We start from the raw sequence: 26,068 nt of genomic DNA on the forward strand, positions 1-26,068 counted from the left end.
AATTTCAGTACACTTATAAGATAAAAAATGATATGTTTCAGATGCGTATCGGAGCCAACAACCAAGTATCCAAAGTAATTCTATTTTTCTTAAACCGTAGTTTTCATCTAGAAATCATATTGAGTTATTCCCCAAAATGATGCAATCATTGAAGTATATAATGAAAGTTACAAAAAATGCAATGATAGAAGCATTTTTAAATTAAGTTTAAGCTTTTATCCTTAAGGTGTGTTTTCAAGTGATCGAAACTTCATTTGGCTTTTCACAAGCTTTTTATACTTTCATTTATCTTGTCATTCATTTCCTCATTTTTGAATTTCTTCCTTTAACCACTCAGTGAATATTCTAATCTTCATTTCTTTTGGTTTTACTTTTCTATGCTTTATACTCTATTTGCTCCCTATCCGGTGGAGTTGGAAGGGGCACGAGGTACTACTACTAGCCTCCCTCGTGTGCCGTCCCTAATATGCCCTACATCGAATAGTTGGGTCAAATAGTGCCGGGTACTACCACTAGCCTCCCCATTGGCACCATCCCTATGATGAGCAATATAGAAGGGTTAAAATGTTCACTTCAAACTTTTTCTGTAATTAATTACGGATTTTATCTCTTTCACAAGTCTCACAAATGTGCCGAATGTATTATGCTTGTTTTTCTTTTCCTTAAGATTGAAGTATTTGCCTTTACTTAGATTTTACTTCTCTTGAATAAGATCCATTTACTTTTCTTTATCTCTCTCTCTTTTTGTTATTCTCAAGTAATTTACATGAAAGAGCAGAATAAAGAAATAATCTTATGTATCATACAGATGTATATCATGCAAACAACATTTTCATTATGCTCAAGAATTCATAGCTTCTCACAAGTCAATTCAAATCAGCATTTTAAGCATATACTTGTGTATTTGATGGTTATGATATAGGCAAAGGAACATTTTAGTTTGAGCAAACCATGAATCAATTTCTAAAAGCATAAGTCAATTAATACATATATAGACATGATATCAAGAAATTAATAATTAAAGATTTTAACCATGCCACAATAAGATTTAAGTTATAGACTTTGCTCAGCTAATTTATGAGAGAGGTACCTAAAATTACCGATTCATTCTATATTCTTCAAGTCAAACTAGATTTCTTATGTGTGAACGTTTGGCTGAAGAAGGTCCTCTTTCTTGTTTGCATATGAATGTTTATTGTATCTTATGTGGAGGTGTCCTTCAAGTTGAAATCTCTCATTTTCTTGCTCAACGATCCTGCATTATTAACAAACTTCTTTTCTTTCTTGAAAGAAAGTCATTAGTTGCTTCAAGATACAAAACATTCATACAACATATTTCTTAACTAGATGACTCAACATAAGATATGACAATAATTGAATGTTGAGTCACTTTACTCAAGAGATTGCCTAAATATAAGCAAGCACATGTCACTTGAACTAAAGAGATAGTTTCATTAACCAAGATGGTTCAAGAACAAGCATGTGAGGCAATAGGAAGATTCATCAAGGTCAAATCAATTTCTTGTTTTCAGAATCAATTTAGCTTAGATTCTATTTGCTTAAGATAACTATCAATAAGACGTGCTAGCTAAGTTTTAATCAAATTATCTTAAACAGTTGTTTCTATCAAAATTCAGATTGTTACATAGAATCAAAATGATAAACTATATTCTCAATAAAAGATCTAGTTTTAATAAGAATAATATAAATTGATATTTCTACAACTAGTATCTTTTCATTGAATATTCTATATGCATTGCTTAAAGAGTAATATCCAAAGAAACACTTGTTTTATTAGATTTGGCATATATTTCATTCTTGAGAATATAATATGTATAACTGAAAAACATGAAGGTATGCGCCATTTGATTTTCAGTTTTTCATGAGTTCACATGGGGTTTTCTTTAAAAATAGATTTAATAGAAATCTTATAATATGACAAGCTGTGATGATAGTATTAATCAACTGCTATCACAAAGCATTGTTCTTACACAACAAATGTTCTATTTTTATATTTTTATAACCCCTATATGTAATAGTATTCTTGGTGCAAAAACAATTGTATTCAATACCGTTTTCTGTGCAAACCTTATTAACAAATTGGTTTTCAAAACTGTGCCATGATACTTTCACAGTTTGCAAACCTTTTTCATTTGAAACCTTTTGTAAGTTTGTGCCAAAGCAGAAAATATTTCAATTTAAGTGCCAAGAATAAAACCAACGTTAGCTTTGAAAAATCATCCATAATTACAAAGTCAAGAAGCTTATCTCCTAGGCTCACTATCCTAGAGATCCAAATAAGTTCTTATGGAGAATTTTCAAAGACTAAGAGGTGGAAACAATGTTTTCAGATTTCGAAATGATTCTAGTTTGTTTTTTTAGATGACATGCACAGACTTTGACCTAGTAGAAATTAATTTAAGTAAGCCAATGACAAGGTCTTTTGAGATTAAGTACATACTAGTATGAATTGATTTTATATGCCAAAAGTGGTTTCTTTAATCTTGGTATTCATAGTGCATATATTTAAAGTCATACGAAGTATACATTCTCATGTCTATGATCAATAAAAGATAATACCATTGATAAAAACTCTCAATCAAGCATATAGAGAATTCATAGAGTTATTCTTAATAAATTGATTAATCATTTAGCAACTTATCCAGCAGTAAGTAAAGCATACTATAAAATGAAGTGATTTGATTATGTTTTTAAAAATATTACCTATATCACAAAATTGATTAATACCTGCAATTTATGTTTTAATTAGATACTAAGGCAAAGAGAATGATGAGATGCAAGGATTACTAATTTCATTATTCTTTTCATTTCAATTACTTTTCTTAAGTATATTTTAAGTTTCATTCTCTAATATATGTCTAGAGCACCCAATGTCTAAATTAACATCTTTTGTTGGAGCCTTGAGTGCTAGACACACCTATAGAAAATATTCAGATTTTCAACTTAGGAACCCAAGCTCTTTTGGGTCCTTGTAGGTTAGCTATTATTGTTCCTTTTGGAACCCATATTTTCTTAATAGCTATTTTGTCCATAGGCTTGCAGATTTTAGGATTATAAGGAATGCATTTCTGCATACTCTTATTAAATTTAACAAACATCGATTTAATATAAGTAGATGATGGATTTTTAATTTTCTGTTTTTGTTCATTAGGTTCATCAGATAAATTAGAATCCGTTTTATGATAGATAGTGGAGGATTTAACACATATGTCATTAAGGAATTTTTGTGTGTACCAAGATTGATATCCTAATCCAGCCTTTTCAAATTCAGCTCTTTGATTATTTATCATTAAGTTCAGTTTTTCAGAGCTGATAGTAAATTTTTCAACTATAGGCTTAAATTTGTTAACTTCTTTAGTTAGCCTTTCATTGTCTTCTGAAAGTAATTTATTATTTTTCTGAGTTATATCATAGCTTTCAGCAAGAGATAGATTTTTCTGATTTAGCTTTTTATTCTTTAAACTAAGCTTCTTATATTCTAAGTATAGATCAGAAAAAGCATCATGAAGTTCATCAAATGTAAAATCAGATTGAGTTTCAGCATGTATTTTATCTTGGAATGAGAAATCACTTTGTGTTCCAATACATACCTTATCTTCATGTGCCATAAAGCAAGGATTTTTAATTTCAGTTTGCTGCTCTACTTCTTCGGAGCTAGTTTCAAATTCACTAGAAATGTTAGTGCATTCATATTTAACTTCAAGCATACTCCATATTTCCTTAGCAGTCATGCAAAAAGATATGTTATTAAGTTCACTATTATCCAATGCACAATATAGAATATTCATGGCTTTTGCATTTTGCTGAGCCATTTTTTTATCATGATTAGCATTTGTATGTAGCCCATTGACTATGATACTCCATAAATCGTAGTCATGTGCTTGAATGAAAATGCGCATGCGTGCTTTCCAATGTGTGTAGTTTATACCATTAAATAGTGGAGGTCTATCAATTAATTGTCCCTCACTCATAGAACATCCCACTTGGGTTGTCATGATCTTTAACTCTTGATTGTGAGATCAATAATTACTATTGGAGCACCTTGCTCTGATACCACTTGTTGCCCAAGGTGACAAGCCAAGAGGGGGGGTGAATTGGTTTCTTTTAATTTTAACTATCTTACTTGTGATAAATGATGAGTTAGTGAACTTAAACAAATCACAATACAAACAACAAGAAGTATAGTGGTTCGGTGCTCTCCTTAGCATCTACGTCCACTCCCCAAGCGACCCCTTGGGAATTCACTATAATTCCGCGGATTACAGTTGGATTGTTTTCCGGGCTCACAATCCAAAAACCTTTACACTTTGGTTTTCCGGGTTCACCAAAAACCTATGTTGGTTTTACGGGCTCACCAACGAACCTATACAATTGGTTTTACGGGTTCACCAACAACCTACGTTGGTTTTACGGGCTTACCAACAACCTATGTTGGTTTTACGGGCTCACCAACGAACCTTTACAATTGGTTTTCCGGGTTCACCAATCAACCTATTCCGTTGGTTTTGCGGGCTAACCAACCAACCTTTACAAGTAGTTTAATAAATAAAGGAAGAAGATTTAAACTCCTAGATGAGCAAATATAACAATATAATCTACAAAAAAGAGTTTAGAGAATATTTATCGCTTGATGTGACTTCTCTCTTCTTTGTTAAGGATGCTTCACTCTTCAAGGGTGGATGGAGCTCTTGATGACTCTTTGAATCTGCTCAACCACTTTCTTTTGATTTTTGAATGAAGCACTTGGATGAAGCTTGCCTTGCTAGGGTTCTCTCTTGAATGCACTTGATGTATTTTCCAAAGCTTGCTTCCTCTGATGAATACTCCCTCTTAAATACTTCTCCAACCTCCAAATAGTCCTTCCTGACCGTTTGATTGAAGAAATTAGCCGTTTATAGCCGTTGGGAGTCCAAAAAGCACTTCTGCACAACTAGCCGTTATGCTTCTGCCCGTGCTTGGGTCGGCTCAACCTGTCCTTGGGTCGACCCAACTTTCACTTGGGTCGACTCAAACATTCCTTGGGTCGACCCTCTCAGAATCCACAGAAACTTGAAATTCAGCCTTCCTTCACTTGGGTCGACCCAACCTTTCTTTGGGTCGACTCAAGGTTCAGTTGGGTCGACTCAACTTCTTCTTGGGTCGACCCTAACAGGGTTTCCAGAGAACCTTTTCTGTCTTCTGTTCTGTCTTGCCTTTGGGTCGACCCTCTCAGGGTTTGGGTCGACTCAAGCTTGGGTCGACTCAACTATATCTTGGGTCGACCCTCTCAGTAAATCCAGAGAACCATTTTCTGTCTTCTGTTTGAGGATCTTGATGTTTGGGTCGACTCATGCTTTCCTTGGGTCGACCCAACACACTGTTCATCTGTGCCATTTTTGCAGAAGTGTGCCAAATGATTTCTTGATGTGCCGGGGTCGACCCAATCATCCTTTGGGTCGACTCAATCCACACTTTGCTGCATCTCAAGGTTAGATTCATTCAAATAAACAATGAAATGTATCTATATCAATTTATACAAATATACTGAGAGTAACAGACTTATAAATGAAGTATTGTTTTAACTTATAACATACTCTTGTTAAATGCTTGTTAATCATCAAAATAACACTATCATCCTCAAAATAGTTTCTAGAAATTGAAAGTAGAGAATAATAAGTAATTAAACAAGATCAAGAAATAGAGATGGTTAGGGATCTGGAATCCCCTTGACTATATTGCATCCAAGAAATAAACTCTACGGTTCTTAACTTAAAGATTCAAAAGTAGAATAGATCTAATTATGGAATAAATTTCATGAATATATGAACTCAACATCTAAGCATTCATCGTGCTTATTACGTCTACGACAAATCAAATACTAAAGCAATCCATATATCAATAGACAAACCATTTAAGAACTATCTACAAAATAAATATGCAAGAATTCAGAAAATATCAATAGATATAAATCATTTAGAATAAAAGTTCAGAGTTTACTTCAAAGAAACAATAAAGCAAGGTTCATCCATCACCGTTCACCAAAGAAATCAGCCTCTCATTACAAACATCAGCCTCTTTTTTTTTTCTTTCTTTCGGAAGCAGAGCATCCTCTGTTTCTGAGTTTTTTTCTCTGTTTTTTTTTCTCGAAAGAGAGATCCCTTTTCCAGCCGAGGGAGAGCTCATGATATAGATAGCGAGCTCTGTATCCCGCGATGGATCTCTTGATTGCATGGGATAACGTGGAGAGGAGAGTGAACGGACGCACGGGATGCTCCTTCCGTGCTGGCTGCTGAGTATCCTGGTCGCTGGGATGGAAGGATGGAAATGTGTGACAGCTGGGTGTGGAAGGCTGGGATGCGGACGCTTGGGATGCATCGCGGAAGGTTGAGGATGCAGAAGGATGGATTGCTAGGATTGGTTGGCTGAAACGCGGATACTGGGAGATTGCGGATGGAAGCTGATTGCGGAAGGATACGGGGCCTTTGGCATGCATCGCGAGAGGACTGGACGCGGAGGATCGCATTCGGACGGATGGGAATGGAAGGACGCAGAGGATCGCAAATTCGGAAGCTGCTGAAACACTAGGATGTAGAGAACGGATGCGGATGCTAGGAGAAGTTGGGACGTGGGGCCTAGGAGATCTGATTGCGGATCTGCTTGGGGTGCATCGCAGAATACTCTCTTGTTTTTCTCTGCCTTCGTGGATGGCTGGGTGGAAGCTAGGACGCGGACGGACGCGGATCCGGAAGAATAGGAACGGAAGGACATGGAGGGTGCTGAAGATGGAAAGAAAGGATGGACGCGGGGATGCGCGGAAGAAGCGGATGGATGCGTGGGATGCTGAGAACGCTGTTGTGAACCTCACGGACCGTTGGATCCTCTCGGATGATGAATCTAGGCCCTTGGCTGCTGTTCCATGCAACTGAACTTAGTCTGCTAATGCAGTTAACAATTGTGAACTCCTGTGGCCTTCCTATTGTCATAAGTGCATGTGCGGGGATCTAATAATGATCAGTCGAAGTATACACATGTTCCTTGCCTTAACAGTTGCATGAACTTAATATAAAAATACATGTGCATTTGCTCGAAAAGATAATATCATAAATCGATTTTTTTTTTTTGGAATACGAAGTATTTCCAGCCCCCCAACTTGAACATTGCATGGTCCTTAATATAATGGATACAAGGAAACAATATATGAGAGACAAATAATATTAGGGAGTAGAGTATTATCTGGAGCTGTTGATAACCAGAAAAGATAGACCTACAAAATAAAAAAATGAAAAATACAAGAAAAAATAATCCTAACTAATATACGTGTACCTTGGCTGTCATGGCCGGTCATAAGAAGGCTCCTCCAAGGAAAAGGAATCCTCTTCATCTACAAAATTCTTAAGAAAAGGTTTTAACCTGTGTCCATTCACCTTAAAAATCTTACCATTCCGTGGATTCTCAATCTCAACTGTCCCATGTGGAAAAACAGTATTTATAATGAAAGAACTTGTCCATCTTAATCGTAACTTGCCAGAAAACAGATGTAAGTGAGAATCGTATACAAGAACTTTTTGCAAAGGTTCGAAAGACTTTTTCAAAATTGATTTATCATGTAAAATCTTTATCCGTTCTTTGCAAATTTTAGCATTATCATAGGCATCCCTGCGAATTTCATTGAGCTCGTTCAATTGCAACTTTCTGGCTAGACCGGCATCTTGCAATTCAAAATTCAATTTTCTAATCGCCTAATATGATTTGTGCTCTATTTCTACAGGTAGATGACACGCTTTTCCGTAGACTAGCCGGTAGGAAGACATGCCAAGAATGATTTTGTATGCTGTACGGTAAGCCCACAATGCATATGAAAGTTTCAAGAATCAATTTTTTCATGATGGATTCACCGTTTTCTCTAAAATACGCTTGATCTCTCTATTGGCTAACTCTACTTGGCCACTAGTTTGCGGATGATACGGGATAGCAACTCTGTGAGTGACACTATACTTTTCAATAAGGTCTTCAAAAATTTATTACAAAAGTGCTTTCCACCATCACTAATTATGACCTTAGGCATCCCAAATCGTGAAAAAATATTTTTTTTCAAAAACTTTAGGACAGGTTTGTGATCATTGGTCCTACAAGCGATGGCTTGTACCCATTTGGACACATAATCAATGCCAACCAAAATGTACTCGTATCCAAAAGACGGTGGGAATGGGCCCATGAAATCGATGTCCCAATAGTTGAAAATATCGATAACAGTAGTAGGTTGAAGAGGCATCATTTGCCTAGGAGTTGGACTTCCAATACATTGATATGGATCGCATGTCCTGCAGAACTCGTGGGCATCTTTGAACATAGTAGGCCAATAGAAACCACATTGCAAGACCTTTGCAGCGGTTTTCTTGGAGGCAAAGTGTCCACCACAAGCATCAGTGTGGCAGAGAGTATGCTTTGTATATTATGATTCGGTATGCATCATCTAAAGATTTGATCATTGCAATATTTAAACAAATAAGGTTCGTCATAGTAATAATTCCTCACTTCGCGTAAGAAATTTTTTCTATCTGTTGATCCCTAATGCTCCGGAATCCTGTTCGTAACAAGAAAATTTATATGTCAGTGTACCATGGCATAGTAGAAAGTGCAAACAACTGCTCTTCAGGAAATGAGTCCTTGATGGAAAACTGTAGCACCGAATCATGAAAAACTAGCCATGATAAATGGTCAGCGACCACATTCTCTACTCCTTTTTTATCTTTGATAGTGATGCCAAATTCTTAGAATAGAAATATCCATCGTATTAAGCGTGGTTTGGCCTCTTTCTTATCCAGCAAATATTTTAGTGCTGCATGGTCCGTGAAGATAACAATAGGACCGCCAAGGATATAAGGTCCTATTTGGGGGAGCTTTTGGAGGGCCAAAAGTACTTTCTGATCCTCCAAAAGTACTTTTAGATAAAAAATGGTGTTTGGTAAAATTTTCGGAAAGCTGTTTCAGCTTTTGCGGAAAGCTAAAAACAGCTTTTGGAGAGAAGCTCCAATTTGGAGCTTTCCGAAAACACTGTTTTCAGCTTTGTCGGGAAGTTGTTTTTTGAACCAAAATATCTTCATTTAAATCACACTTTTTTTTTCCAAAACCCTCATTCCGCCTCTTCCTCTCTCACCCATCCTCTCCCTCCCCCTCTCTATCTTCTTCTTCCTCTCAACGCCGTCGCCTCTGTTCCTTCTTCTTTTTTCTTTTTTTTGTTTTGGAAGCTCGTGGCTGCCTACGGTGGCAGCCACCATGCCGGCCACCACCTATGGCCGGCGTCCCTTCTATATTTCAATGAAATAAAATAATAAATAAATAAATAAAAATAAATATTAGTAATTAGTTAACCAATTTTATTACCTAGCTAGAAAATTTGTTAGAGAGATAAATAGTCATTAGAAGGATGAAAAATTAATTTACACTATAATTATAATATTTTATATATTTATTATTATATTATACTATAAATATAATATTATATTACATTATATCATAATACATTGATATGTTATGTTAAATAATTTAATATTATATTAAATTATTATTCTATAATACATAATGTTATAGTACTATATTATAATAATATTATATTACATTACATTAATTATACTATATCATATATTTATGTATTAATATATACTATATTTTATTATGCTCTGTTGTATAATACTGGTAATGTCCTTTATGGTCATTTTGTCATACAAAAGTACTTTCTCAGTTTATTTACCAAAGACATGTTAAAGTGCCACAGCACTTTAGAAATATAGTTACCAAACAGCAAATAGCTTTTTATAAACTCTCTGCTTCAGACAGCTCTACTTCCAACAGCTCTACTTCCAAAAGCTCTACTACTAACAGCTCCCTCAAACAGGGCCTAAGAACGAAATTTGTTTAATGCAAATACTATTGCAAGTAATTCCTTCTCGGTAGTGGTGTAATTCATTTGAGCATCGTTTAAGATTTTGCTCGCATAGTAAATGACATATGGCTTATTATTTTTACGCTGTCCTAGGACAGCTCCTACCGCATAGTTGCTAGCGTCGCACATGATCTCAAATCTGGTGGTTGCACGATGGGTGCGGCGATAAGCATAGATTTCAACTTGTCGAAGACAGAGATTAGTGAGCGGAAGTGATAGACCCAAGAAAAAGAGGAGGCGGAGGGCATACTCGAGAACACATCTTGACAGGTTTGAGTCCAATTGAACGGTGTATCAAGGGATAGGAGGTTGCACAATGGTCTAGCTATGATACTAAAGTCTTTGATGAACCTCCTATCGAATACGGCGTGATCCAAAAATGATCTAACATCTCTAACCGTCTTGGGTGCAGGTAGCTTGGCGATTAAATCGATCTTAGCTCTATCGACTTCTATGCCCTTCGATGAAACAATATGTCTTAAGACAATTTCCTTTGGTACCATGAAGTAACATTTCTCCCACTTCAGTATCAAATTCTTCTCCATACATCGAGCTAAGATCGCTTGTAAGTGTGACAAGCAATCATCGAATGAGTTGCCAAAAATGGAGAAGTCATCCATGAACACTTCCAAAAATTTCTCGTTCATGTCTTCAAAGATACCGAGCATCCATCTTTGGAATGTTGCAGGTGCATTGCACAACCCGAATAGCATCCGTCGGAAAGCAAATGTGCCAAAAGGACAAGTGAAGGTAGTCTTCTTTTGATCCTCTGGTGAAATCTCGATTTGGTAATATTCAGAATAGCCATCGAGAAAACAATAGAAATCGTATCTGGCCACTCTCTACAACACTTGGTCTAGGAAAGGTAGAGGGAAGTGATCATTCCTTGTGACCAAATTCAGCTTTCGGTAGTCGACACACATGCGCCAACCCGTCGAGACACGAGTTGGGACCAATTCACCTTGTTCGTTCTCAACTACCGTCAAATCCGACTTCTTAGGCACGACTTGAGTGGGGCTTACCCACTTACTGTTGGAAATTGGGTAAATAATACCCACATCAAGCAACTTGAGGACTTCCGTCTTAACCACATCTCTCATGGTAGGATTCAACCTGCGTTGCATTTGCCTCGTGGTTTTAGCATTGTCCTCCAAATATATCTGATTCTTGCAAATCAAGGGGCTAATCCCCTTTAAGTCGGCAATAGACCACCTTAGTGCTTCTTTATGATTCTTTAGAACAGCAAGTAATTTTTCTTCTTGGGCATGATCAAGCACAGACGAGATGATTACGGAAAAAGTATCCTCGGGTCTAAGAAAGGCATACTTGAGTTCCTTCGGTAAGGGTTTCAACTCGAGCTTAGGTGCTTGCTCATGGGATGGTACTATCTTCACCTCTTGAGGTGGCAGCTGCTCAAATTCTTCTACTTTTGATCTCCACCCATTGATCATCATGGCATTTGAACGGTCCACACTAGGTGTGACCAACAAATCATCACCATCGGTGTCATTAGAGCACCAATCAATTAAGTGATCGCCAGATGAGTCGTTAAATGCTGCAGCTTGCAAATACTCTTCCGCGATGGTTTCAACCTAATCAACCTCCTTACTCTCTTCGGAATCATTGGGTTGCTTGCACACATTAAAGATGTTCAGTTCCAAGGTCATGTTACCAAAGGAAAGCTTCATGACGCCATTCCTACAATTAATCAATGCATCAGAAGTTGCAAAAAATGGACGTCCTAAAATAACTGGAATCTGAGACTATGAGTTTGAAGCAGGATGTGTGTCCAATACGATAAAATCGATAAAAAAGTAGAAGTTGTCTACTTGGACCAACACATCCTTGATAATTCCTTTCCGAATCTTGACTGACCCGTCAGCTAATTGCAAAGTGACGGAGGTTGGCTTCAACTCACTTAAACCAAGTTGCTCATATACAAAATATGGTAACAAATTTACACTCGCCCCTAAATCTAACAATGCTCGCTCTATCCTAAAGTTGCCAATGATGCATGAGATGGTTGGGCAATCTGGATCCTTATATTTAGGAGAAATGTTGTGATGCAAAATAGCACTCATGTTTTCAGTCAAGAATGCCTTCTTCTTAACATTTCATCGATGCTTGACAGTATACAAGTCCTTCAAAAATTTGGCATATGAGGGCACTTGTTTGATTGCATCAAGAAGAGGTATGTTGATCTTGACTTGCTTAAAAAGCTCAAGAATTTCAGAATTTGGTTCGAGCTTTTGCAACGGTCTTAACCGTTGTGGAAAAGGTGGGGGATAAGGATATTTGACTTTCTCTGTAGAGGTTGGGACCTCAATTTCTTTTTTGTCCTTTTCATCAGTCTTAGGCAGATTAGAATTAGAAGCGACTTGCGGTCCCAACGAGATAGTCCGATCAATGACTTTCCCATGATGCAAAGTTATGATGCTCTTCACATGCTCTGGATGCGAACTAGGAGCCGTAACATTACTACCATGCACTTGTGGGTTAGGTTGGGGTTGAGCTGGAAGCTTACCCTTCTTCTGAGTACTTAAAATAGTAGTCAACATTGACAATTGATTTCTTATATCCTCAAAATTTCGAGTATTTTGAGCATTGATATCGGCTTGACCTTGTAGAAAAGATTGTATAGACTGCAAGATATCCTCGATACTCGGCTTTTGAGGGGGTGTTGGTGCATAAGTAGGACATGCAAGTAGAGGAGCAGGATCGTATGACGGATGAGGACGATCATTCCCAGCTAAAATTTGGATGATTCTTCCAACTAAGGTTATAGGTATCTGAGAATGGATCATTATAAGGCTTATGGTAGGAGTTCATAGCGTTTGTCTGATCATGCAAGACTTCCTTGAATGTAGGTATGGTGGGGCAATCTGTGGTGGAATGACCAGACATGTCGCAAATCCCACAACATTCGTTTCTGAGCTCGATGGTCTTGACAGTCTCAACCTTCCTATGTTCAATTTTCTCTACCTTCCCAATGAGGGCTGCCATTTTAGCATGAAGATTATCCTCAGTTCTAAGGTTATAAAGGCCCCCATGTCCAGAGCTTGTAGGCTTGGGCAAAGGTTTATTATTTCTATCCCCGTTATCCCAAAGTTGGGCAGTCTCGGCAAGTAAATCAAAATATTCCCATGCCTTATCAGGTTGCTTTCCTAAAAATATACCATTGCACATGGTTTCTACAAACTATTTCATCTATGGAGACAAACCTTCATAGAAAAAGCTAATAGTTCTTCAAGTTTCGAACCCGTGATGAGGACATTAGAGAAGGAGGTCTTTAAATCTCTTCCAACATTCATAAAAGGTTTCATTATCTTTTTGTTGGAAATTGCTGATATGCCTTTTTAGAAAGTTGGTCCTTTGTGTGGGAAAGAATTTTTTCAAAAATTCTCTCTTCATCTCTTGCTAGGTTCCAATTGATTTAGGCCGCAAGGAGTTCAATCATGTTTTGGCCTTATCCTTCAGAGAAAAAGGGAACAACGTCAGCTTGAGGACATCCTCGGTGACGTTCGGCACCCTGAATGTGATGCTCAATTCTTCAAAATCCTTTAAATGAAGATAAGGACTCTCGGACTCTAACCCGTGAAACTTGGGCAGCAATTGAATTACCCCTGGTTTGATGTCAAAATATCCTACATTATCAGAAAAAATCATGCATGAAGGCTGACTAGTCCTAGTAGGTTGTAGGTATTGTCTCAAAGTCATAACAGGGAGTTCACGTTCTCGATCGTGGTGACTCCCCGCATCTTCATTTAAATTAGTCATTTCACAAGGTGTGAGACTCTGCGAAGGAATCTCAGGAATGTGTCCCAAAGGATTGTCAAAATTTGTACGACTTAATCAACCGGTGTCGTCCCTATTCCACTTTAGCATGCAAATTTTTTTTCTATTTTATTTATTTATTTATTTATTTTTATTTTTAAGAGCTGAAACTTACCTAAACTAAATCTCTAATTGGATCTGAAAATATACTAACAAATCAGACGCTCACAGGCAACGACGCCAAAAACTTGATGTGTTCGCAAAACTGCTCTTCGAAGTGCAGGAGAATCGCACAAGCAGTAAAACTCGGAAGTCCGAGGTCGATTCTTCAGAGAGCGGTCTAGGTGTTATTAACGTAATTTCAGATGTGATTTGAAATAGCTTCTAGAAATTGAAAGTAGAGAATAATAAATAATTAAACAAAGATCAATTAAATAGAGATGGTTAGGGATTCAAAATTCTCCTTGACTATATTGCATCCAAGAAATAAGCTCTACGGTTCTTGACTTAAAGATTCAAAAGTAGAATAGATCTAATCATGGAATAAATTTCATGAACACATAAACTCAACGTCTAAGCATTCATCGTGCTTATTACGTCTACGACAAACTAAATACTAAAGCAATCCATGTATCAATAGACATAAACCATTTAAGAACTATCTACAAAATAAATATGCAAGAATCCAAAAAATATCAATAGATATAAATCATATAGAATAAAAGTTCAGAGTTTACTTCAAAGAAGCAATAAAGCAAAGGTTCATCCATCACCCTTCATCAAAGAAATCAGCCTCTCATTACAAACATCAACCTCTCTTTTTATTCTTTAAATCGGAAGCAGAGCATCCTCTGTTTCTGAGCTTTTCCCTCTGTTTTTTTTTCGAAAGAGAGATCCCCCTCCCAGCCGAGAGAGAGCTCTATATCCCACGATGGATCCCCTGATTGCACGGGATAACGTGGAGAGGAGAGTGAACGGACGCACGGGATGCTCCTTCCGTGCTGGCTGCCAAGTATCCTGGATGCTGGGATGGAAGGATGGAAATGCGTGAGAGCTGGATGCGGAAGGCTGGGACGCGGACGCTTGGAATGCATCGCGGAAGGCTGAGGATGCGGAAGGATGGATCGCTGGGATTGGTTGGCTGAAATGCGGACGCTGGGAGATTGTGGATAGAAGCTGATCGCGGAAGGACGTGGGACCTTTGGCATGCATCGCAGGAGGACTGGACGCGGAGGATCGCATGCGGACGGATGGGAGTGGAAGGACACAGAGGATCGCAAATCCGGAAGTTGTTGAAATGCTAGGACGCGGAGAACGGATACAGACGCTAATCCGTAAGCTGGAAAATCGGACGCGGAAGGCTGTGATGCATTGCGGGATGAAGCTGGGGCATGGGGCCTGGGAGATTTCATCGCGGATCCGCTTGGGGTGCATCACAGAATACTCTTCAATTTTTCTTTGCCTCCGCGGATGGCTAGGTGGAAGCTGGGACGCGGATGGACGTAGATCCGGAAAAATAGGAACGGAAGGACACGGAGGGTGCTGAAGATGGAAAGAAAGGATGGACATGGGGACGCGTGGGATGCTGAGAACGCTGCTGTGAACCCCATGGATCATTGGATCCTCTCGGATGATGAATCTAGGCCCTTGGTTGCTGTTCTATGCGGCTGAACTTAGTCTGCTATTGCTCCTTCTGGTGTGCAACTGGGGCTGACCCCATGCGCTTTGCTATTGGCCTGTGGTGATGCATCTTTTTGGACCCAATGCGCATTTTAGCTTTGATTTATGATAACCGGCTCCCAACAAAAATATAATATTAATTCAGCGATATTATCATCATCTTGTTAGCAATAATACTAATTTAAGTGGTATGTAGGTCGCACTTTTGTGCTCTCATTAGGTACACCCCCTATACCGCGTACCAATACTGAACCGGTATGGTACGGTACCCTCTGTACCGTCCGATTCGGCATGCTATGACATATCTTGCTGTCAAACTTGTGATAAGCATCCAATCAATCCATAATTGATGACTGAACTGTATAATCAGCACTCTAAGACATGCTACAAATAAATTTAATTGCTATTGTGATATTATACAAGTCATTAATTGATCACAAAAACAGATTTAAATTGAAAATAAAGCCTTTAGGAACACTAGTTGGGGTTCGAAATCTTAGGTTTGTTTTGCTTACCAAAAATCTCTTCCTTTTACCCCTTATCATTTATACTTAGTTTTCTTTTATTTGTTCTCTCGTCTCATTTTTCTTCTCCTAGGACTTTCTATCTTTGAAGGGATATTCGGAAGTAATGGGTAGTTAGACACAATGAAGATGTGTTCAAGGTTTGTTAGGGAGATGATTGGGGATAATGAGATAGTGGGGAATTATGGACTCATGGTAATGTGGATCTACTAGGTCTACTTTCAAAAGAGGTGTTGGGCTAACTTTAAGTCCATCCGAGAGCCACCTCTGTCCTTTTTTTTATTGCACCTCTAATAGGCTTACTCTTTGGCCCAAGTTTTTATATGGTCCTCATCCAACTCATCTAATTTTTTTTTTAACCTTTCTGCTTAAAATTTTAATGAGTTTATGGTTTTAAATCTTGTCAAACTTTATTTTTTTAAGAATATATATATATATTCGAAAAGTGCTCTCCATCCATAAGAATACAAAATAGGTGGGAGTGGTAATTAGTAAGCATGGTCTAATCTCATCTTGCTATTCTTCGAAGGTTTAAGGCTTTTAAAAAGATATACATTTTTATTTGTTCTCTCTCTATATTTTTAAATAGAGTAATATATAAGCCAATGAAAGCCTTTTGTGCTTTGAATGTTGTATGCTTCCATGCAAGAATGTGAATCTACTTGTTTTATGTACTTTCTTTTCTCTTTGATATTTGTTTCCTTTTTTTCGTTGTTACCCAATTTGTTTGCATTCGTGGCACTTTTGCACATCTTGGTTGTGCTAATGCCTGTTCGGAACAACTTTTCACTCACATTTAGTTAAGCTGAAAATGTACCTGATTTAGATGTTCATGCATAATTTGCCTAACAAGCAACTAACATTGTTAATGCTTTTCTTTTTAGCAACATGGTTGGAAGTGCTCCATTTTCACAATTAGTATTGTTGAGATCAAGATTCGCCGTCTGGGTACCGGACCCCATACCGGTACTATCTTATTACAATATTGGTACTCCTAGTACGGTACTTGGTTCAGCGTACCGAGTATCGGCACGCCTCCTGTACTATGTACCGGTTTAGTACAGTATGGTTGGTACGCACCGGTATTGACCGGTAAGGCAAACCATGGTTGAGATGGGTTACTTATCTTGAGACACACTATAGGCTAAGGTATATAATGCCTAGAAAATGATCATATTGTCCTAAATTTATATCCAACAATAGTATGTTTACTTATTTTGTGTTCTTCAATTACTTCAAAGTATGCTGCTTAATCAAGACTGACATTTTTGCATCAATTATATAAATTGTAATAAGAAAAAATGATATTAAGTTGGATCTAGCTTCCAATTAGTGTATTTTACGTCCTCCCAGTCCATGTAATCGTCTTTCAAATGCTTGCAGAATTTACACCATATATCATATTGATTACCGGTCTTTCACTTATGACAATAATGAACTTAATTATTTTCTGTTTGGTGGCTCTATATTTTTATGCAAGCAGGTAGTTTGCTCATTATGCAGTGAGACAGTGGAGCGTGAAGTCTGGTCTCTTCATAAAGGTGAACAATGCCCCCAGAGGATTGTTACATGTGAATATTGTGAGTTCCCGTTGCCTGCAGTTGATCTCTCAAAACATCAGGTAGCAATTGTTTATTATTGGGACAAAATGGTGTTGTTGAAAATATTTTGCAATCATGTCCTGATGCATTTGATTGGCTTGCAAATTCAGGAAATTTGTGGAAATCGGACAGAATATTGTCATATATGTAACAAGTATATTAGACTCCGTGAACAAATTGACCATGAAATCCAGTTTCATGGCAATTCGAATGGAACTGCAGAATCTTCCAGGTAGAGCTTTGACACGGTCTTTTTTAGTACTTGATGTCACATCTTTATTTTATAAACATCTCTTGTGTATAATTTTTATCTCTTCTACTTTTACGGCAATTTTTAGATAATGTTTCTCTGTCAGTAATGTTTGCGAACATTTTAAAGATGATTAAATGAATATTTATCAAGTATATTGAGTATCTATTTGCTGAGCTACAATTGTAGCTCCCTCAAAAGTTTAAAACTGCATTCATTTGAGTTCCTTTGTCATAAGGTCTCTAGCCCTAATTAATTGTTTGTTTCTATTTTGTCACAATCCCAACATAACCACTTCCTTTGGTCATGCATTAGCACATGAATAATTTGGTTGATTAGAAAAAGAATACAACATGATGAAAGGGATGTTGGGCCTATATTCAACTTTTACAGGAATAAACCATAGAACTAGAACTAAATGGGAACCTTGGAAGGCTAGCTGAGGCATCCCTGACTTTCTTAGGGATGAAAAGTTTTTCAAACTGCCATTAGGAAAATGTTGAAACTTGAGGCAAATGTGTTGAAGCAGTTATCTTATTAAATAGGGAATTTTGTAAAATTGACCTACTTTTATTTTCTTCCTGCAAATCTGGTCACTTTAATTTTTTTACTTTCATTCTTTTGCAAAATGGTGGAATTTTGAAGTTTTGGATGCTTTTGCTCCTAACCTCAGCAGATACACACCTGCTGTATGTTTAATTGGAGTTGAATGCACATGCCTTTTTACCAAGGACAACCAAACCATCCCGAATCATCTAGTTTGGGGCGGACCGACCCGAACCAGTCGGTTACCAGGATGAAACGACCCCTTGTTTCGATTCGGGGCTCTTTATAATTTGTTCGTTTGGTCTCCTCACAAGCTCATCTCTATTTTTGCCCTCTCTCGAAGCTTCTGGCTCTTCTCCTCACCATCCTCCTCTCTTGCCCTACCATCCTCTCTTCCAATGCTTCGACTACAACCGCCCAACCACTCATGATGATATTTTCGCTGCTTCACTCGCCGCTACCATCTTAGAACTAGGCCTCCTTGACGGCGATGCTCCTCCTATCCAGGGTTTGCTCGTTCATCCCCTCGAAGGCTCCCCTCATTGTCTGTTTGTTCCTGAAGGTCACGAATCCAAAGCCTTTCGACATCCTTGTCTTTCGATTGATGATGATCTGCACCAAAAAACAACCAAAAGCCACTAGATCTGAGATCAGGAATTACAAAAAGCTTGGATTTGAGGATCTTTCTATGTTGGATCGTGGGTTTAAGAACCCTGGGTTCGAGGATCTTGCCTCTCTCGAGGGAGGTGTCGTCCATAGCCCAGGCGAGCTAATCTACTTCCCCTCCCCCTCCTTTTTCCCTTGGTTCCTGTAAGTGTTGCTCATCGCCTGCTCGTTTTCCTAAAAGTCACGAATTCGAAGCCCCTTGACCTCTGTCTCTCGATCAATCAAGATGTGCACCAAAAAACAACAAAAAGCCATCAGATTTGAGAGCAAAAAACACAAAATCCTTGGATTTGAGGATCTTTCTAGGTTGGATTGAGGGACTGGGACCTTGGATTCAAGGATCTCTCTGATTGGCTGAAAGCCCTCTTGAGTGAGGCATTGTCCATGGCCTAGGCGAGCTGATCTCTCTCTCTCTCTCTCCCCTCCTCCTCCTCCTCCCTCTCCCCCTCTCCCTCACCCTCCCCTGGTTCCAATGTGCATTAGGTGGTATGGTACACTGGCATTATATCTAACTGATTGCTAAGTAGTATGATTCTTGGTATTAGTTCAGCAAATCTTGGTTTTTACAGTGTATGCACAATTTTTTTAGTAGATGTACATATATTTTATACTAAATACAAATACTTTTAGTACTGAATACCATATTGAGATGTATCCTATGGGGCTACGGGTAAAAGTGTCTCGAGAAATAGAAACCAGTTAAGAACTAGAAAACAAATTAAAAGTGGTCTAAATCTGTAAATCTGAAAAAATGCAAAAAGCTCATAATTTATGAAGTTGAAACATAACCGACTTGATGCATGTAAATTTTAGAGTCATCATTTTCGTTGTTTGGCACCAAATATGGGAAATTTGATTGTTAAAATTTGATTAGAGGCCTTGCTTGCTGCAAATTTTCCTTGTTAATTTGTTTCTCTTTGGAGGCTTTAGAGACTGCCTGACATATGATGGTGTTAAAAGATAAGAATTACAGGATTGGTAGATGAGGTGATGAACTAACTAAGCTTACATTGCCATTGTATTGCTATTCTAGTGAGGTACCTACTAGGGAGGCCAATCAAAGGAAACAAATTTGGGGGGAACGTGCGCGCATGGGGGAGAGAGAGAGGTGGGTGGTTGAATATGCTCCCTCTCCCTTATTGGGTTCTGTCTTTTTTTCCTCTCCACTAGCAACTTTTCAGGTTATCTGTTTTTGGAAGTAGACCTCCGATTTTCTTTTATGCATTCCATGCCATATAATTGGGAGCCTTGGAAGCTTAATAAAATGCTTTCATTCATCTGGGTACATGGTGGTGATTAGGGGTCACATGGTTCCAGGCCAACCCAATAACCAAACCGACCCAGCCTTACTTGGTTGACTTTGTTTGGATTTAATTATTGATGGTTCTGTTCTGGTCTCATTTTGAAAATCCTGATTAGACTGGTTTGTTTTCAGGCTTAGAGGATTTAGCTTGAAACAACCAACCTTATATGATATTATATGTATAAATATTGTAATATAATATTGTGGAATCATAGCTTGTGTTGACTTTTTATGAGTTTTCAAATTTTGGGTTTTTTTCGTTATTGTAACATGCTATCTCCACAATTTGTAGCTTTTTTCAAGATTTAATTATTGTCAAATAGAGTTTTTGGTGGTTTATATCGTTCAATACTTGTCTTTGATGGGGCCTTGAATAGAGCCAATAAATCATTATTTCATGGTCTGCCGTACCGGTCCGGCCTGGAACCGGTACCGGATCAGTATGAAATCCAGTACCGGTAGTTTATTGTTGAAGAACTGGTACGGGACTGGTTCGGACCGGTACGCCACCGGTTTCGTACCGGTACGGGACCGGTTTCGTACCGGTCCGGGCCGCCACCGGTATGCCGACTGGTACCGGTATGGCGGACCTTGCATTATTTATTGTTTTTCTGCTTTGGGTAACCTGAGAACCGACATGAACTAATCCGATATTGGTCAGGTTGGTTGAATTTGGTTCCCATATTCATTGGTTCAACTTTAGTTCAAAAATTAAGAAGTAATTGGGGATTGATTTTGTTTTGGGTTGACCACTTATTTGAACCAACCTGAACCATGTGCGACCTGGTGGTGACCAAGGATTAGAAAATCAATTGTGCTGATTCTGAACCAACACAATAGGAGTTGGTATACTATGGTTTTGACAAAACCAGGCCCAAACTGCCTGATGATTTGGTTGTGTTGACATGGTCTGTGCCAAAAATGGGCATGATACATGATATTTTAATCCTCAAGAACAGCAGTAAGTTGATTTTCCTAATGTCTGGACAATTATAAGCTGACTTCCAATTTGAGGAACAGTATTGTGCCAATTTTACAAACTCTTGACAGCTGTTAACTGAATTAGAAGTCATGGGCATAGCTGTTAGGATCTTATAGTGCATGGTTAGTTTGTAAAGTTTGGATCTAAATGACCTCTACCAATCCAGCTTGTTCCCCTAGATGAAGATCAATATTGAGTCATAAGATATAGAGCTAGACATCATGAATCTTTGCATCGTATATTTGAGATCCGGATCATTTTACTACACATTAAAGGAATTAGAACATCAATCTGTTGAGATCCATCTTTTTCTTTGACTTTTATATTAACTTATGCACCGCTTAGAAGTTTCCAAAACCTAAAATTAACAATTTCTGTAGGGTTGTTAATTCAAGAGAAAAGAAAAAGATTTTTAATTGTTTAGGAGATAAAACCTTAAATTAAATTTTCATCTCTCTTCCATTTTTAAAAAACCGATTTCTTTAAAAATTACATTCTTAGTTTGGTTCGTATTTGTTAGCATTGCATTACATTATTTTCATATTTGAGTGCTCATGGTTCTTTCGTCTTGTATTAACATCATTACCAGTGAGCAGATAGAGTTCCCTTTATGTTTGTCCTGTGTCATTACGAGCGTCATTTCACTTTGATAATGCAAAGTGGCGGTTCTATGAAGTTAGCCACCAATGACTTTGTTTGAAAAAGGGAACGAGCTAGAGTACTCTAACCATTCCTCAGAACTTGATTAAGGAAATAAAGACAAGCACAAGCAATGTTTTTGTTTTAAGTCTCGATGGGACAGGGTCATCTTGGCTGTCCTATCATATTTCAGTGAGAAAATGAGGCTAGGACTCTCAAATCTATCCACACAGGGAAAGAAAAGGAAATAGGAAAGAAAGGGAGGAAGGAAAGAAGAAGAACAAGGAAGGAAAGAAGGAAGAAGAAAAAGAAAGGAAGAAGAGAAAAATAAATTAAAGAAAGAAGGAAGAAAGGAAAGAAAGAAAAATGAAACAAACAAGAAAGAAACAAAAGAAAAAAGATGTGGAGAGAGATGGAGGGTACCTACTGGGTGCTTCACTAGGATAGCCACTGGGATGGGGCAGGACAGTGGGGCATCCTATTTTGTGGATAAACCAGGACTCCCTTGTCCCATAGGATTCAAAACCTTGAGTATAAGCATGGGATGAATTTTGAGGTTCTTTGTATAATTTGATGGAAAGGAGTGGTGCTAGATTTTGCATATGCAATAGTACCCTTTTTTGGCGGCAAAATTCGTCAATATGCCCCACAAAGAACATCATTCATCATGAAGGCAAACAATCACTTTGTGACTTCGTTCATTAAGAAGACAATGTGATGTTTGCACTTTATGAAAGCTAAGGTTTGTAAGGCAGATCCATATTCATGTTAGCCTAGAGTAGTTGACACAGTTGGAGTAGAAAATGTCACGCATGTGGCTCAAGGAGGATTTGAGTGTATTTTTTGTTTCTTGTATGTGAGGGGTTTAAATTTCATTTCAACAATGTTGCTTTTCTTATTAAATTTCATGTTTTATGATGAACAAGTGATTTAAGAATCCTTGCGGCTTAAAAAAAAAAAGAGAATTCCAAGCTTTAAGCTGCACAAAGGAGGCACTTAAGAGACAAGAAGAAAGGGTGCATGATTATAAGCGGATTATTTGCCCATGTGGTACTCACTTTTGGTGGATTAATTAAAGAACTAAAATCTCAAGTCAAGCTACGCCATATCGTACCAAACTGGGTGGTATGGGTGTACTGTATTGTATCAGTTCAGTACCAGTACATGGTATGGGGGATATATTGACACTCGGTATGCCAAACCGGCTTCTATACTGGGCATACCGGTATAGTGATAGAGTGGCACTGGTATAGAGATGGCGTACCTTGTCTCAAGTAGTGGTAACATTTTGATGTCTAGTGGCGTGGTAGGATTCTTGATATGGAGTACAAAAGGGGAAGAGAAAAAAAAAGTGTACAAGATAGGGTCCTTGCACCTTGATATGGGGGTGATACTAATGTCTTGATAAGCTTGAATTCAAGCATAATCGTCCTGATTCCAACCAATAATGGTGCCAGCATTGCATTGGCTTATGGTGGATATAGCACCTATGAACCAGTAGGCACCAGAATTCTACTCTTAGTTCAACCACATCTTCTCTATATATTTTTGACCACTGTTCTTTTATTGTTTTCTTTCCTTTCTTTACGAGGTTTTGAGATTAGTCTCACTTTAAGGAAGGGTTTAAAGGGAGGGAGGTAAAGGCTTTTGAGAAAGGGAATTGTCCTGTTCAGGGCCGGCCCGAGCGTTAGGCGACCGAGGCGGTCGCCTAAGGCCTCGGGCCAATGACCAAGGAAGCAAAGGCCCCGGGCCAATGACCAAAAGGAAGCAAAGGCCCCATATAAAACAGGAACAGGAGCTGGCTACGAGTCTTCCCCCTTGATGGAAGGGATGTGGAGAGAGTTTCCTGGCCTGCAGAGGGGCAATTTGGGAAGTTGGGGACAGTAGTTTTGTTTTGGGTGGAGAGAAAGAGAGAGGAGGGATTTGGTTGGCTTGATACACGTCTGAAGCCACTCGTATCTTTCATCCCTTCTCTTTTTTGGTTTTGGTCTTGGTTTTCCTTCCCTCACATTACTCCTGATCCAGCTGGGCCATCAGGAAGAAAGATAGGGGGATTGGAGATGGACTTCTTGGAGGGTGGAGATTCTTTTAATTTTCTCCTCTCGGTTTCTTCTCCCCTCTTGGTTGGTAGAGAGAGAAAAGGAGGGAGGTTGGAGATTGAATGGCTGCGGTGCGGTGAGGTTGCAGTTGCTGCTTGGGTACTCGCTTGAAGGGGAGATGGTGGGATGGGACTTTTATTAATTAGATGGAGTGAATTTCCCATAATGCCCCTACTTTCTCTTTTAGAGAGGTCCCTTTCTGGACAAATTCTTTCCATTACCTTGACCATGAAGTGCCATAGGATAACCTTTTCCTATTCTGCTCTTGCTTGACATGGTAAACATTACTGCCAAGCATCATCTCAGTTATTTAATCAGTTTTATGGGCTTTTCCTTAGTGTAATTACTTTTCCAAACCTCCATTTAAAAATTATATTAAACTGAAAAGACTTTTTATCGGTCTTTGTTGCATTCACGTATCTTCCTTGAAATAATGTGCTTGATAGCTATCTATTTTCATATCTTTTTTTAAAAATATTTTATATTTATTAAAAAAATTTATTATTAAAAAAAAAGGTCTCATTTACTGAATCCGCCTTAAGCCTCCAAATGTATTGGGCCGCCCCTGGTCCTGTTACAAAATTATACTATTAAAGCACAAAAAAATTCAGACCTTTCTATTTAATCTCCTTCCATGGAATTTCTCAGCATTGGACTGAATAATTGCCACTTTTTGTGTGTTGAAATGGCACATCACTAAAAGTTTGCAAACCTGAAATACATTTTCAATACTGTGACCAAAAATCTGCACAAAAATCAGATCTCTACTTTGGGAGTTTGCAATCAAACGCAAATTTGACCATTACAATCTGAAATTAAGTTTTGACTTGCATCAGGGCAATCACAAAGCATCAAGACTGTGCTGTCTAAAGCCCCTGCATTTGCCATACTTGAAAATTTATTCATATTCCCCTATATCCCACTGGTTATGAAAGGAATTACATTCTCAGGAACATCACTATTTTTCTGCCGTTACCACCATTTCATGTTACTTGCCTTTGAAAAGGTTGTCTGCATCACTCAGAAAGTCTGAATGCTTGTGTTGCATTAAAGTCCAAATGCTTGTGCTGCATTATCAGGTTTCCAGGAAGCACTTTAGTTTATGTTGTCTCACAACAAAATTGACTTTAAGGCCATAAGTTTACAGAATTTTTCTATATTTTAGTTTACTCATTAATTTTCACAAATTTTCAAGGGATAGGAGAACATCTGAGAGAGAAGAAGGTGCTCGGAGAAGGCAGGCCCGTGATTCATCACAAAGGCGTATTCTGTTTACTATTGCAGTAACAGGCATTGCAGTTCTAATTGGATCAATTTTCTTCCAAAGAAGAGCAGATCGTCATGAACAGCAGTAACCTTTCGAGTATACTCCTTACTGCTAAGAAATATTCTTAATTAATGGATGATTAAATGCACTTGAAACAGTATGCTTCAGTCTCATTTTTCATTTGTATACAGATATGTTAGAGATTTGTATGACAGTCTTCCCTGTGATTCTCATGACGCAAGATCCCACCAGTTGTAACTTCAGTATTTTCAAGGCTGCTGGTGAAACTTTTTTAGCCCTTTCCCTTTTTGTGTTCTTTTTTCTTCCCCTATTATTTCACTACATTTGACCTTGCTTCTCTCTGTGCTTGGGTACTAGCCATCTTATATCTCGGATGTGCTGCATAAGGCTTATATGAATATTTTATGGTGATCTTTTTTCTTTCAAGATAGACGTTTGAACATGAATTGAATACTCAATGACTCATCAGACTCATAGGCCTTTAAATTATATAAAATAAGTTAAATTTAAAGGATATAGTAAATTATAAAAAAGAAATAGGTAGGTAAAAAAATGAAAATTTAAAGCAATAGGGAATTTTAATTTCTTTTTATTGCGAGAATAAAATTTTAATTTTCTTGATAATGATTTAGAGAGCTAATGATTTGAGATGTCATCTTAAATACATGTTCAACTATTTAAATTGGTGGAGCATGTGGTTTCAATGATTAAACATAAGGTCAAAATAATATCCTCTTTCATAAACTAAGTTGGAAAGTTGGCCATTAATTGAA

The 26,068-nt window shown here is 37.9% G+C and overlaps 1 protein-coding gene and 1 non-coding gene across 4 annotated transcripts in view; both read left to right on the forward strand.

Moving 5' to 3' along the window:
* LOC103724120 (XIAP-associated factor 1) overlaps nucleotides 1–25,721 on the forward strand; it is a 48,082-nt gene extending 22,361 nt beyond the window's left edge. For 2 of the 3 annotated variants that reach the window (XM_039133866.1, XM_039133867.1), the window contains exons 4-6: nucleotides 17,405–17,542; nucleotides 17,633–17,754; nucleotides 25,203–25,721. In XM_039133866.1, the coding sequence (XP_038989794.1) occupies nucleotides 17,405–17,542; nucleotides 17,633–17,754; nucleotides 25,203–25,362 (420 nt within the window). In that variant the 3' untranslated portion in view covers nucleotides 25,363–25,721. The remainder of the gene's footprint in view (nucleotides 1–17,404; nucleotides 17,543–17,632; nucleotides 17,755–25,202) is intronic. The other variant, XM_039133868.1, reaches the window with a different exon arrangement.
* On the forward strand, nucleotides 13,200–13,308 carry LOC113461073. The gene has a single exon (XR_003383075.1). It is a non-coding gene; the product is annotated as a small nucleolar RNA R71 (small nucleolar RNA).
* Nucleotides 25,722–26,068: the final 347 nt, after the last annotated feature.

The sequence above is a fragment of the Phoenix dactylifera genome, chromosome 14 (assembly GCF_009389715.1).
Source record: "Phoenix dactylifera cultivar Barhee BC4 chromosome 14, palm_55x_up_171113_PBpolish2nd_filt_p, whole genome shotgun sequence".
Taxonomy (NCBI): Eukaryota; Viridiplantae; Streptophyta; class Magnoliopsida; order Arecales; family Arecaceae; genus Phoenix; species Phoenix dactylifera.